The sequence below is a fragment of the Pempheris klunzingeri genome, chromosome 13, assembly GCF_042242105.1.
Source record: "Pempheris klunzingeri isolate RE-2024b chromosome 13, fPemKlu1.hap1, whole genome shotgun sequence".
NCBI classification, from domain to species: Eukaryota; Metazoa; Chordata; class Actinopteri; order Acropomatiformes; family Pempheridae; genus Pempheris; species Pempheris klunzingeri.
In genome coordinates, this window is record NC_092024.1 from 20,195,090 (window position 1) to 20,207,768 (window position 12,679).

Consider the following 12,679-nt stretch of genomic DNA (forward strand, 5'->3'; position numbering starts at 1 on the left):
GAGTCTTACTTAGTTGCTTATTTGCTTTGAAATGACCATCTACAGTGCAGACCAAATATGGCCTAGAGTATCGCTACCTTTCTAGATGGAGCAGGAGAAGATGTGACTGTAGGTGCAGCGCAGCTCCAAATCCTAAAAAAAACTAAACACTGAAATTGTATATATATTTTTTCTGCTATATGATGTGAATACTTGACACAACTGGTACCTAACTGCGGAATCATATTTCTTTGAGGGAACTCTTGTGAAAAAACCCTAAAAACGTGCTGTACACTAACCGCCCTGCATCAAACAGCATTTAGACAAAGTTAGCAACCAGCGGGTCAACGTTGTGGAGCATTTAGCAGCTAAAGAACCAGTTCAAATAAAGCTAAAAGGAGAGTGAACATTGGACTGTCATTCCCCAGGTGCACAGAAACACGGCTCCAAATGAACGATAATGTTACTCTGTAACTGCTGGATGTTTAAATAAGCAACTAGGTTCACCATATCAGCTTAAAAAGTGGTATGTCAACATTGTGTTCACGGCTTGTTTTCCACTGCTCCCGGCCAAAAGAAATCTGTTAAAGCAGCAAGTTATCATGCAGGAATGAGGTCTGAATGCTCGTGTCGACAACTGACTGCATTTTCATGTAAAATAAAATATGAGCGCACAGGAAAAAAACGCCAATAGGAGCGTTGTTTTGCTTACAGAATACATTTTCACTCGTAGCCATATTCTAATTAACACATGATGCCGTTCTTGTATCTGCTCCTCCTTCACTGCTTTTGGCAAAAATGAATTCACAAGTATTCTGCTTTGGCTCGGACAGGACATTAACAATGCGTGGGGAAGTCTAGAGGGAGCAGAGAAGGGATATGAAGAGTGGCTCCTCAATGAGATTCGCAGGCTGGAAAGACTTGACCACCTGGCGGAGAAGTTCCGCCAGAAAGCAGCCATCCATGAAGCTTGGACTGAAGGTACTGAGTGTTAGTGAGAAATATTCACTGTCTGAATATGAAGATGCAGCTCCTCATGTGCATGAAGGCCACAATAAAGTAAAATGGAAATTACAGATTGTTTTGAGATGCTGGCTTGTTAAAATGCAATATGTAGTTTACTGTTACACCACCTGTGTCTCCACCCGCAGGTAAGGAGGAGATGCTGCAGAAGCATGACTACGAGACGGCCTCTCTGTCAGAGATCAAGGCCCTGCTGAAGAAACATGAGGCCTTTGAGAGCGATCTGGCCGCACACCAGGACCGTGTGGAGCAGATCGCAGCCATCGCACAGGAGTTAAAGTAAGAGATGATAAACAAGAGTCAGGGTTGATGGTGAAAAGACTGTGCTGCCTTCTATTGATCAACAAAGGATAAACTAGAGTAGGATAAATTGAAGGTTGCTTGTAAGGGCAATAATGTTATTGGAAAGGAGAGAGTTGGCACTAGGACGCGATTGATTCAAATGGTTTTGAGTCATTTGTCATTATCAGAATTTTCATCACAAGCATTAATAGTCACTCTCTTGAGCTTGAGTTCAGAGAAAAGAAACAGAATCCTAATGTGTCACTCAAAGAAAGCTTTTAGGGGCTTATGGGAGCATTTTACACCTTTAACAAAGAAAAACAAGAAAACAAAATGACAAACAAAGACACAGCAGGATCATAAAGGCGTTAAAGTGCTTCTAAGAAAGACAAAAGTAGAAAACAACCAAGCTTAAGTAAATTGTAAAACTGCAGAGTGCTGTGATGCAGATAATTATAATGACTCTCTTATCCCCCCGTCCCTTTGTGCTCCAGTGAGCTGGACTACTACGACTCCCCCAGTGTAAACGCTCGCTGCCAGCGGATTTGTGACCAGTGGGACTCTCTGGGAGCTCTGACCCAGAAGCGCAGCGAGGCTTTGCAGGTGAGACGAGTTCAGAAAGAGACTCTGGGATAACCATAAGAGAATTAAAAGTAAACTGGTTACTGAAGATTTTCTAGACTCTAAAATCACTCACTTTGTTGTCCCTGTTTTTAAGTTCCCGCTGACCTTCTCGGTTCTGGTTAGAGCAGAAATAATTACATATTTAGAGATGAAAGTGTTCTTCCTCACAGTGAGAGGCTGTGAACAAGCTTTTTGATTTTTAGGGCCCACGCTGGCTTTGAAAATCCTTTTTAAGTTTTGATATTTGAGATTTTTTTGTTTGTAAAAATATGACCTCTAAATCCATCTACATGCCCCAGCTCTCCATAAGCCCTCAAATAAAGGGAAACCTGAATTCTCCAATATGAAGGCCAATAAAAAAAAACCCTGTGAACTTGTGTGGTAACCTTGTTGTTTATGCTCAACAGAGAACTGAGAAGCTGCTTGAAACCATTGACCAACTGTACCTTGAGTTTGCCAAAAGAGCGGCTCCGTTCAACAACTGGATGGAGGGCGCCATGGAGGACCTTCAGGATACCTTTATCGTCCACACTATAGAAGAAATCCAGGTGAGAAGACTCACAGGGAAGGATAGAGGAGACTTTATTTACCCTGGAAACAATAAGAGTAGTGTCATGCAGTATGTAAACAGTTGTGTGGTTTTGCACATAAAGGTATCTTACTCAGAATTTAAGGCCAAAGTTTGACATTTTGGGAAAATATTTTTATTTTTCTTAGATGCGCATAGATAGAAATCTCATTTCTTTTTAGTAAATAAATGTGCCCGCTAGCTTGTGATATAATGTGTTAATGTAGAGGTGCAGGTAGGCAGATCTGTTTACCTTTGGACAGAGCCAGAGGTAGCTGTTTGACCAAATGAATGGTTTACAGTATCATATACAGGTCAGTGATAGTAAGTCAATAAAAAACTATTGTTATGTTATTATTATTATTATTGTTATGTACAGTAGATGTAGAAAATTGTGTGAAAAAGCTGAAAATGTTCAGAACAAAACTAAAATATCTTGGAAAAAAAGTGTCACTACTGTATATTACCATTTGTGTTTTGGTGTATGTTATTATACTGAGATCTGACCAGTGTGTGCAACCATACAGTCAGTGTCATTTTTAAACCAATAAACTAGTTCACTGTCAGTTTGATGTTCAGAGCAAAATCCAGACCGTCTCTGCCTCACGTTCTATTAAATGTTTTCAAAAAGCAGTCGTATATTTAAGTTTTGAAGACAAAGGAAGTTAATTGTAGTTGTAAAATGTTTCTAAGAAGACTCAATTGTTAATTGTTTTTGTGGCTAAGATTTTCATTTTATGTGTTTGCTGTGTCTCAGGGATTAAGCACAGCCCACGAGCAGTTCAAAGCTACGCTGCCGGAGGCTGACAAGGAGCGTCAGGCCATCCTGGGCATCCACAATGAGATCGCCAAGATTGTTCAGACCTATCATGTGAATATGGCTGGCACCAACCCCTACACCACCATCAACCCACAGGAGATTAACACCAAATGGGACAAGGTAATAAAGACCCATCATGAGCAAGGAAATATACACTTAAAGATGGTTTTTAATCTTTATTTATCCAAAGATTTTATCCAGCAGTTTAATGTCTGTGTAGTAAAGCCAGTGTGAGCGTAGACATTTTTCAGCTTAGTACCTAGCCTTGTTAGTGGGATTTAGAAAGTCAGACCATTTTCCAGCCCAACTTTTAACCTTTTATCGGGCAAGGGACCATATTTGGTAACTTAAGTGGGAGTTCAAAATGCCGCCCCTTGCCTCACCATGAGGCAGTAGAACTACGAGATTTCTCCAAGCCAATCAGCGACAATCAGGCTACATGACAGACCGGCAAGAAACCATATGGTAACTTCATTGACCTTGATTTTCACCACAACATTAAAACATTTTTTTAAAAACTCACAAAAGAAAAAAGTCTTGTAATGACCACCAGTAATGGTCTAGAGTGCCCTATAAAGGGTTAACAGACGTGTGAGGGATTCTGTCATGGGTTTAAAGCAGCCGTTGGTAACTTTTATAGAAATATGATTTTGTAAGATTTCTTTGGATATTTAAAAAATATTGTATTATCCTGGTACTGCTATCCAAAAACTTTGCTTTAGTGGGACAAGAGTTTTGTTTTTATACTTACGCAAAATAGGAGCAAAATGCAATGTGCTCTGTATTACCTCATGTGGGTTTTCCATGACTCTTCTGCCTGCTGTAGGTAAGGCAGTTGGTGCCTCAGCGCGACCAGGCTCTGATTGAGGAACACGCCCGGCAGCAGAACAACGAGCGTCTGCGCCGACAGTTTGCCAACCAGGCCAATGTCATCGGGCCCTGGATCCAAACCAAGATGGAGGTCAGTGTGAGCAGAGCCAGCAGTCAAATGACCACGTTACGAGTTCAGAATGAGGCCAGCGCTGCACTCTCTCGGCACAGCCTGTGTGTAATTTAGTTTGTGTGTGTAGTTTGAATGCTTTTTTTGTGTTGAGTTTAGTCTTACACTCAGCACCGGTGAGGATCAGTCACCCACCAGTGTGCCCCTGTAAAGAATTTCATATGCACAAAGTTTAAAACTTGACCACAAGGGTTCATGCACACCTTAGGTTTTGTGTGGAGAGGTGCGCAGGAGAGAATGTCCGAAAGCAAGAGAAGAAAAAAGGAAAACACCTGATGTTACCTGATGAAGGTCTAGGGACTGAAACGTTGTACTGAGAATAAAGTTTTTTAGCAAGTAAGAGGACAGGGTGTGTGAGTTTTTCTTTTTTCCTTTTGTCTTCTGTTGCATATGCATGAAGTTTATAATAAGAAATGGTAGAGCTTTAGGTGACTTTACTGCTTGTCTCATGAGGTCACTGTCCTCCACTTAGTCTTATTAACTGTGTGTCTCTGCAGGAAATTGGCCGCATTTCAATCGAGATGCACGGCACCCTGGAGGACCAGCTGACACACCTACGCCAGTACGAGAAGAGCATCGTCAACTACAAGCCAAAGATCGACCAGCTGGAGGGAGACCACCAGCTCATTCAGGAAGCTCTCATCTTTGACAACAAGCACACCAACTACACCATGGAGGTAAAACCAGGAGCCAAACTTTAAAATCACCAAACACGACAAAGAAAAGACTTCTGCTTTATCCAGTTAATATCCAGTGAATATTTCTGATTTCATTTTTCACTGAAATTACTGTTGGTTTGTTCCACTCATCTGACCTGCGAATGCTTTTTATACATTGTTATATGTTGTGCTGATGGTTTGACACAAAGAGCAAAGCAATGTCTGGCAGGACGTTGCAATTTATCATCAGTGCATATAATTAACTTTCTAGCTCATCAGCCAAGTGCTGGAAAACTATAAACCTCTGCCTGCCAAGAATTGTTTTTACTGGCCAAAATAATTCATATAAATCTCGTTATTGAAATTCTGCACATGAACTGACCCCTTTTCAAAGCTATTACAGAGATGTGTGTCTAGAATCAGCTTCTGTGTGTTTGGTAAAGAGACAAGAGCAGATTTAAAGAGTAAATACGAAATCTGCAAATGTGGTTATGCAGATACACAAACACAAACAACTAGTCAGCTATTTGGACAGAATTAAAACAGTAGTTTGAATTACTGATTTCCAGTTGATTTTTGTACCCCCACTAAAGCATTGAACTGTTTCATTTCAACACAGAGAAACTGGTGGCTGCATACACACAAGGAACAGTACTCAAGTTTTCTTTTTTTTTTTCAGTCGGTTTTGTCAAATTTGTGTTTGTACTACCACCACTGGACGTTTTAACCATTTATCAGTGACTTTCATTCTAACTTTTCCTCAAGCTTGCTAACCAGTTTCATGCACACTCAATCACATTATGCGTTGTTAAGGTGTAACATCTGACTAGTTATGTGTTGATTTCCCACTAAACACAATGTGAAAAGATTATGTGTGTGTGTGTGTGTGTGTGTGTGTGTGTATATATATATATATATACACACACACACACACACACACACACACACACACACACACACATATAGTTTCTAGGTGTGTCCTGGTGACTGCATAATTGGCCCCTAGAATAGAAGTAGCCCTAGTTGGAAACAACTTTTGATGGTACTGGTTTATACATGCTCATCATTTTCCTTTGGTTTATTTTGCATTTATATTATTCCTGTCTGTGTGTAATCAAAGCATTCAAATGAAAATATCTTAAAATTACAGCCGCCATTTGATACTGTTAAATGTCAGATTTCTGCATTGTCCTGATGCAGTAGAATCATTGCAACCTTATCCTCCGTGCAGGTTAAAACAAAGAGCCCAGCAAAAAGAAATGCCTCTTGAGACTCTTTTACAACCCGTCTCTTCCTTGGCCTTCCTTAAACTTCCTCTGCCGTTGTCTCTCCCTTCCCTCTGCAGCACATCCGTGTGGGCTGGGAGCAGCTACTAACCACCATCGCCCGCACCATCAATGAAATCGAGAACCAGATCTTGACACGAGACGCCAAGGGCATCAGCCAGGAACAGCTGAATGAGTTCCGGGCTTCCTTCAACCACTTCGACAGGGTCAGTACTTGTACTGAGTCACGGCGCAGGCACAGAGCTGCAGGCGAGGAGTTGTGTTGTAGGTGGTACGCTGCTCATTTACAGTCAGCTGTTTGGACTGTCTTTGTGGCAAATACACATGTTGTAAAGTGAGACTGGAATAAGAGCTAAAAGGTTTTGCGTTTCTAAAAGAATAATTCGATAGTTGGGATACATGTTTATCACTTTTTTACAGAATCAGAAGAGAAGGTCAAGACCACTATCATACAGTTTGTGAAATATAAAGTTAAAGCCAGCAGCATCTTAGCTCAGCTTAATTGGGATAAACACCAGGCCGGATCAGACTATTTCCTGGTCGGGAGCAGTGACTTCCTGGAGTCTGCTTCTTTATTAGTAAGCTATGTGGGTGCTCGGGGCTAAGCTGAGCCTCTAGTTTCATATTTACTGTACATATGAGAGTGGTATCAATCTTCTCATCTAACTTTTAGAAAGAGAGTGTGTTTTCCAAAATGTCAAGCTACTGCTTTACAGATGGATGTAATCATTTCTGGCATGTGGAGTCACCAGTTTGTCTTCCATATATTTAGACTGCATCGACAAAACAAAGAAGTTGAGGTGAGAATATGTCATTTCTGGGTTTGAGTTGTTGTGTCACGCTGCCCGAGGTGTGGCTAACAGCAGTCCTTTAGCTCCTTAACAGTGAGTGTATAGTTTGTGTGTGAAATGCATCAGGCCGTGTATTGACCCTACTGCTCGGTTGAAAAGGTACCCGCAGTTCAGTGACACAACATTCACCTTTAAAAGTGTTCAGGCATATCAAGAAAAAAGGCAGCCTGAATCCGCCGCCATGTACCAAATCCTTTTATAACATAAGAACGTCTGCATTAGATTAAAAATAATAAATACAAAGCAGGCAGAAGAGAAATTAAGAATCTAGTTGAAGCCACATAAATCTTTCCATTGAAGGCTGTTTCTATAAAACCTGCTTTCTTCGCTCCCCTTCCTACATCCAGAACTTAGTGTTTACACTGGGGCTCAACGCGTCAGGAACAGCACCAATTATGGATGAGTTTTTATTTAGCCCTCTCTCCTCCTCCCCCTCCTCCTCCTCTTCCTCCTCACCCCAGCTCTCCTGCTGACTCCACCATTACCTCATACATTTTTCCAGAGCTGCCCTATAGTTAATCAATACCTGAGGTTGACGACTGGAGCCCATAGGAAGCCAACTGAAGACCTGAACTTGTGCTTTTGTTTCATATTTCATAAGGATCAGGCCTCTGCCTTTAAGGCTGTCACTTGACATTTCTTTGGTGGGTGTGAGGGGAAAGGTGTGTGGAGCTACCGCACCCCATTAATCTGATGCATTGGAAAAAAGAAAGTTTGACTTTAGTTTGATGAGGGAAATTTAGTCTGTATTGTATCAGCAGAGTCTGTGCCAGTGTTTAAACAATTAGCCAACCAATTGATTTGTCAATCGAAAAATCAATCACTAGAAAATAAACCAACAACAGTTTCTGATAAGTCAGTTATCAAAGACTGAAACAATTGAAAACGCTCAGGTTTTTAACTTTTGGTCGGACAACAACGGACTTAGGCCCTTGGAATTTATGATTAACATTTTTTCTATTAGCTGACATCTAATAGATTAAATGAAAAAATAATCTGTATATTAATTGATAAGAAAACTAATTGCTAGCTGCAGCCCATTTCTGGTGTTTACATGAGTACTTGGGAAAATGAATGTGATTCAAAATGTTGCTTCGATGATGTACAAAAAAGGTAAAGAGATACTTTTGCATCTAAGAAAAGCATACGTTGTGATGATAAGTACATGTGCCATCGACGATATGAGTAACCTCACCACAAGGCCCTGGTGTCTGCCTGCCACACTGCACATTAACGCCTCTGAATGCCCTCGCCAAGCATGGCAGCGCTGCTGCCACCGTGTGTTCACCTGCCAGATCCTAATGAATATGCACTGTGTTCTCTGTTTTCTATCTCGTGCATGGCCCTCTCCCTTCACCCCCCTCACCTCCTTTCCTCCCGTGCATGGTGCACTCCCTCCACCCTCCTCCTCCTCCTCCTCCTCCTCCTCCTCCTCCTCTCCTCTCCAACATCACCTCACCCACCTCCCCGTGCCACCCTGTTCACCCCTTCACCGTCACTGACACTGCTGTATGTGTTGCTGCATGGCCTGTGGCCCCCGACGCCTCGCCTGGCACTGGCCTCCCACACCCCAGGACCACTCGGGCACTCTGGGCGCGGAGGAGTTCAAGGCCTGCCTGATCAGCCTGGGCTTCGATATCGGCAACGATGCACAGGTACTTAATCATAGCCACACCCCTGTTGTGAGAAGTTTAACTGTTTTTTTTTTCCTTTTGTATTTTCCCCCCTTGTATGTCTCTTTCCTCCTATTCTCCTTCTGCTCCCACCTAAACTGCCTTTCCTTCCTGTCTAAATTTCCTTTGTGGTTTCCCAAATCTTGCAACGTCCACACTGTGGATTGTCGCGTCTTTCCTCCTTAATTCTACTCTTTGTTCATCCTTTGCACTTCCGATGACTTTCCTCCTCTATCCCTGCCACTCTGCCTCTTTCTTCTCTTCCTGGTTTCGTTTGTCTATCGCTGACCTTGTAGAAGAGATCAGGAATCATGGATGCTGAAGACTTCAAAACCTGCCTTATCTCCATTGGTTACAACCTGGTAAAGCCGCATGAGCATGAGTATGAAAGTTTGTTTGTGTGTGAATAACGAGTCCAGTTGGAAGCGGAAGTGGATAAATGTAACCTAATTTTTTTTTATTTCTTAAATGTTTGTATATCTTATTTTAGATTTAAAAGAGACCCCCATTAAAGGAATGTATCATTTCTGCTAATTTTCACTGACTGATTTAAAACTCACTTGTGTAACATGGATATATTTGTGCTAAACAGAATGAGTTATCCCAAGTTATATCTCTGTGTGCAGAATATGTGTCACTTGCTGTGTTTTAGTATGTTGCCGTGGGGACTGTCAGCCCGGCGACTGAGCTTCACAGTTGCTTTCTGTTGCCACCAGGGTGAGAACGAGTTCTCCCGCATCATGAGCATAGTGGATCCCAACCGTATGGGCATCGTCACCTTCCAGGGCTTCATCGACTTCATGTCCCGCGAGACGGCAGACACAGACACTGCCGACCAAGTCATGGCCTCCTTCAAAGTGCTGGCTGGGGATAAGGTACAGTGTTGTGGTGTTGTTTCATTAAGGAGAAGTAATGAAGCACAGTGGAGATTCCCATCGTAGATTAAGCTCCATTTGGTTCAAAGATGAATATTTAATAGACTTCAAGCGTAGCAGAAAAGATCCAAAGTAATGAAGTAAAGATAAAAATACAGAACAGGGTTTTTTAGCATCTTTCAGGCTATTGTTTCGGTTTCCCAGCTAACTCAGCTAACAGCTGCGTTGTTTTTGGCCGTAACAGGCAGCTGTTTCAAAGAAAAAACTCTGATAAAGCCACTGTACTCTACCTGCCCAGGTAGAGAGTCACCAGATGGTAAAGGAACATTAGCATGTGAAGAGCCAGATATGTCCCTCAGGAGTTATGAGAGACCAAAAACAGAGCTAAAAGGAGAGTGAATATTAAACTGATGTTCTTATGTGTAACTATCCAACTGTTGGCTAACAAGTTTTCAATATCTATTATTATTATTATTAGAGTCTGCTTAGATCTATTGGCAACTTAAGTATTTCAGATCCAGAAACCACCCAAAAAGGAGATTGTAAAGCCAGAAAACCTTCAGTTGACAAATGATTTATTGTCACAAGTCACTGATATCCTTTAAAGCTACAAAAGGTATTTGTTACCACTAAATCTTTCTTACTTACTTAGTTACTTACTTCTCATTGGACTTCTTGTCCCTGTTACCTGTTAAATTTGGTCTGTTAGCTGCAGAGAAAAGAAGAACTAAATGTCTTTGACTTGCTAGATGTCTGACTTTCTGTAAAAGCCACTCATTTATTCCAGCACTGGCACATTTATTTCTGGCTTCACTTAATAGGCCAACGAATCATAAAAATGGAGCTGAAATTGGCTGAAAGCTGTGCTGGAGAGATGATTGTTGATTCTGGGTGGGATCAGCGGTAGTAACAACTTTTTAATTCAGCAATAATATGAAGGAAAAAAAGCAACTGCTCTTCATGTTAAGCCCATTTTTTCTCCCACGTTCTCACCGTCTTCTACTTCAGAGTGATAGAAATGTAATTTTATTTTTCTCATCCTCCACAGAACTACATTTTAGCCGACGAGCTGCGCCGGGAGCTGCCTCCAGACCAGGCGGAGTACTGCATGGCCCGCATGGCCCCCTACACCGGCCCCGACACCGTGCCCGGAGCCCTCGACTACATGTCGTTCTCTACTGCTCTGTACGGAGAGAGCGACCTCTGAACACTCTGTCAGTCGTCCTGACTCGGGACCACCAGCCTACCTGCTCTGATCACCGCCACGTCCTGCGACTGCCCCTTCACCACACTCCTGTCCTACTACGCTCATTTTTTGTATGTCTCTGGCCTTATCTTTTTGTCATTATCCTCTGTCTCCTCCTCCTCCTCCTCCTCCTCCTCCTCCTCCTCCCAGCTCTCCAGCCTCTTCACTGCTCCCTCACACTCTGTCTCCGTTGTATTTGCTTCCCACGCAATGCAGCAGCTCTCCAGGTTTACAAAGAGGGAGAGAGAAAAATGTTTGTTTCTGTTTTTATTTTCTTGTTGTCATTGTTTTTCTTCATAAAATGAATAAAATTAACATATTTTATTATACTGAACAAAAAAGGTATTTTTCTTCACCTGAAAATAAGAGACAAAAATTGTAATAAAGAAAAATTGCTATACTTTCTCTTCTGATTCTCTGTTTGCTGCAGGGATCAACTTCTGTATGGTTTTAATTGATTAACCTTGACAGTCTGTGCATTCAGCTATATTCAGTTATAGTAGAAAAAAGTGAATTCCTATATCTTAAAGCTGTATGTATATATCCCTTTGTTCCTGGAAAAAACAGATAAGAACAACACTCACACTCAATGATTAAAATGATTATAGATTTTTAAAGACGGCACCAAAAATTAGCTATTTTTGGGAAACAGAAAGAGGGAATTTATACTAAAAAGACAAAATTTGTTGGATAATCACTTGATTTGATAACACTGAAAGCACATTAGGAAGGATTCTCATCATACAAACAGGAGGTTTAACTACTGGACACAAACCCTGTTTAAATGTTCATGTGGACGCCTGGCAATTATTTTAAAAGGAAGTAAATGTAAGTCCATGTCTTCTACAGCTAGCATCATTTTAAATGAATCCATTATTTAATCTGCAGTATAGATACTTTTCACAGGCAACATTTTAACTTAGCAGGAAAGCAGGTGTAATTAATCCCATTAATGATGGCTCCAAGCCAGTAGGCCATACAGTGAGCTAGCATGCACATTTGGTAGTTTATTAATGTCTATGAATACACCCACGGTTTCACTGTTATGACTTCTTAGAGTCTAACTTGTGAAAAGGGCTTCTCGTGCTGTGAATGCACAAAAAAAGACTTAATGATCGCTGTGTTGATTGCCTATTGTATCTTAAGGCTTTTTCACAGCAGGCATCTTGACTTGTCACAGTAGGAAAAACACAGGTTTTTAATGTTAAAAGTGGCTCTGTTCATTTTAAGTGTCCCAATACGTCATGGCAGCTACTAAATGAAATTAAGTAATAGAAATGTAGTTTCATTCATGTTATTAACTCCTGTGCTTTTCCTACTGTGGAATGTGAAAATGTCCTCTGTGGATAAAAGGCCAACTGAGTTTCACTGCAGGTTACTGAAAGGCCATATCCACCCTCACAGTCCTGTTAGATCATTGCTTTGGTTATACTGGGAACTGTGTGAGGCCATTAATGAAACAAAAATGAACAGTGGGCCCGCTCTGACCCCCATTTCTTCTTTTCTATGTGTACTGTATATATGTATGTATTTGAGATCAATTCAGACTAATTTGTAGTTACTTAATTGATCACAATTAATATAGTGTATGGTAAAACAATAACTTAAACTGGACAAACAAACAGTGATAAACCTGGAATACTCTGAGGATGGTGCCTCCTTTGCCCAGTTGGTTATTGATCGTTGGTTCAGTCCTAAAAGATATAAAGAAGGGCACAGCGCATGCGCACACAGAAGCTCCAATCAGACTTGCTAAATGAAAACACCTGGATGGATCAACAGGCGGGAGCGCG

The 12,679-nt window shown here is 41.4% G+C and overlaps 1 protein-coding gene across 2 annotated transcripts in view; it reads left to right on the forward strand.

Annotated features, from left to right (window-relative positions):
* The window catches only part of actn1 (actinin, alpha 1), a 56,613-nt gene extending 45,327 nt beyond the window's left edge, over window positions 1–11,286 (forward strand). Inside the window, exons 11-21 of one of the 2 annotated variants that reach the window (XM_070841731.1) lie at window positions 813–960; window positions 1,131–1,281; window positions 1,779–1,887; window positions 2,316–2,456; window positions 3,234–3,416; window positions 4,123–4,257; window positions 4,794–4,973; window positions 6,301–6,447; window positions 8,667–8,747; window positions 9,482–9,640; window positions 10,689–11,286. In XM_070841731.1, coding sequence (XP_070697832.1) covers window positions 813–960; window positions 1,131–1,281; window positions 1,779–1,887; window positions 2,316–2,456; window positions 3,234–3,416; window positions 4,123–4,257; window positions 4,794–4,973; window positions 6,301–6,447; window positions 8,667–8,747; window positions 9,482–9,640; window positions 10,689–10,847 — 1,593 coding nt within the window. In that variant the 3' untranslated portion in view covers window positions 10,848–11,286. Of the gene's footprint in view, window positions 1–812; window positions 961–1,130; window positions 1,282–1,778; window positions 1,888–2,315; window positions 2,457–3,233; window positions 3,417–4,122; window positions 4,258–4,793; window positions 4,974–6,300; window positions 6,448–8,666; window positions 8,748–9,061; window positions 9,128–9,481; window positions 9,641–10,688 lie in introns of both variants that reach the window. The other variant, XM_070841732.1, reaches the window with a different exon arrangement.
* The last annotated feature ends 1,393 nt before the right edge of the window (window positions 11,287–12,679 follow it).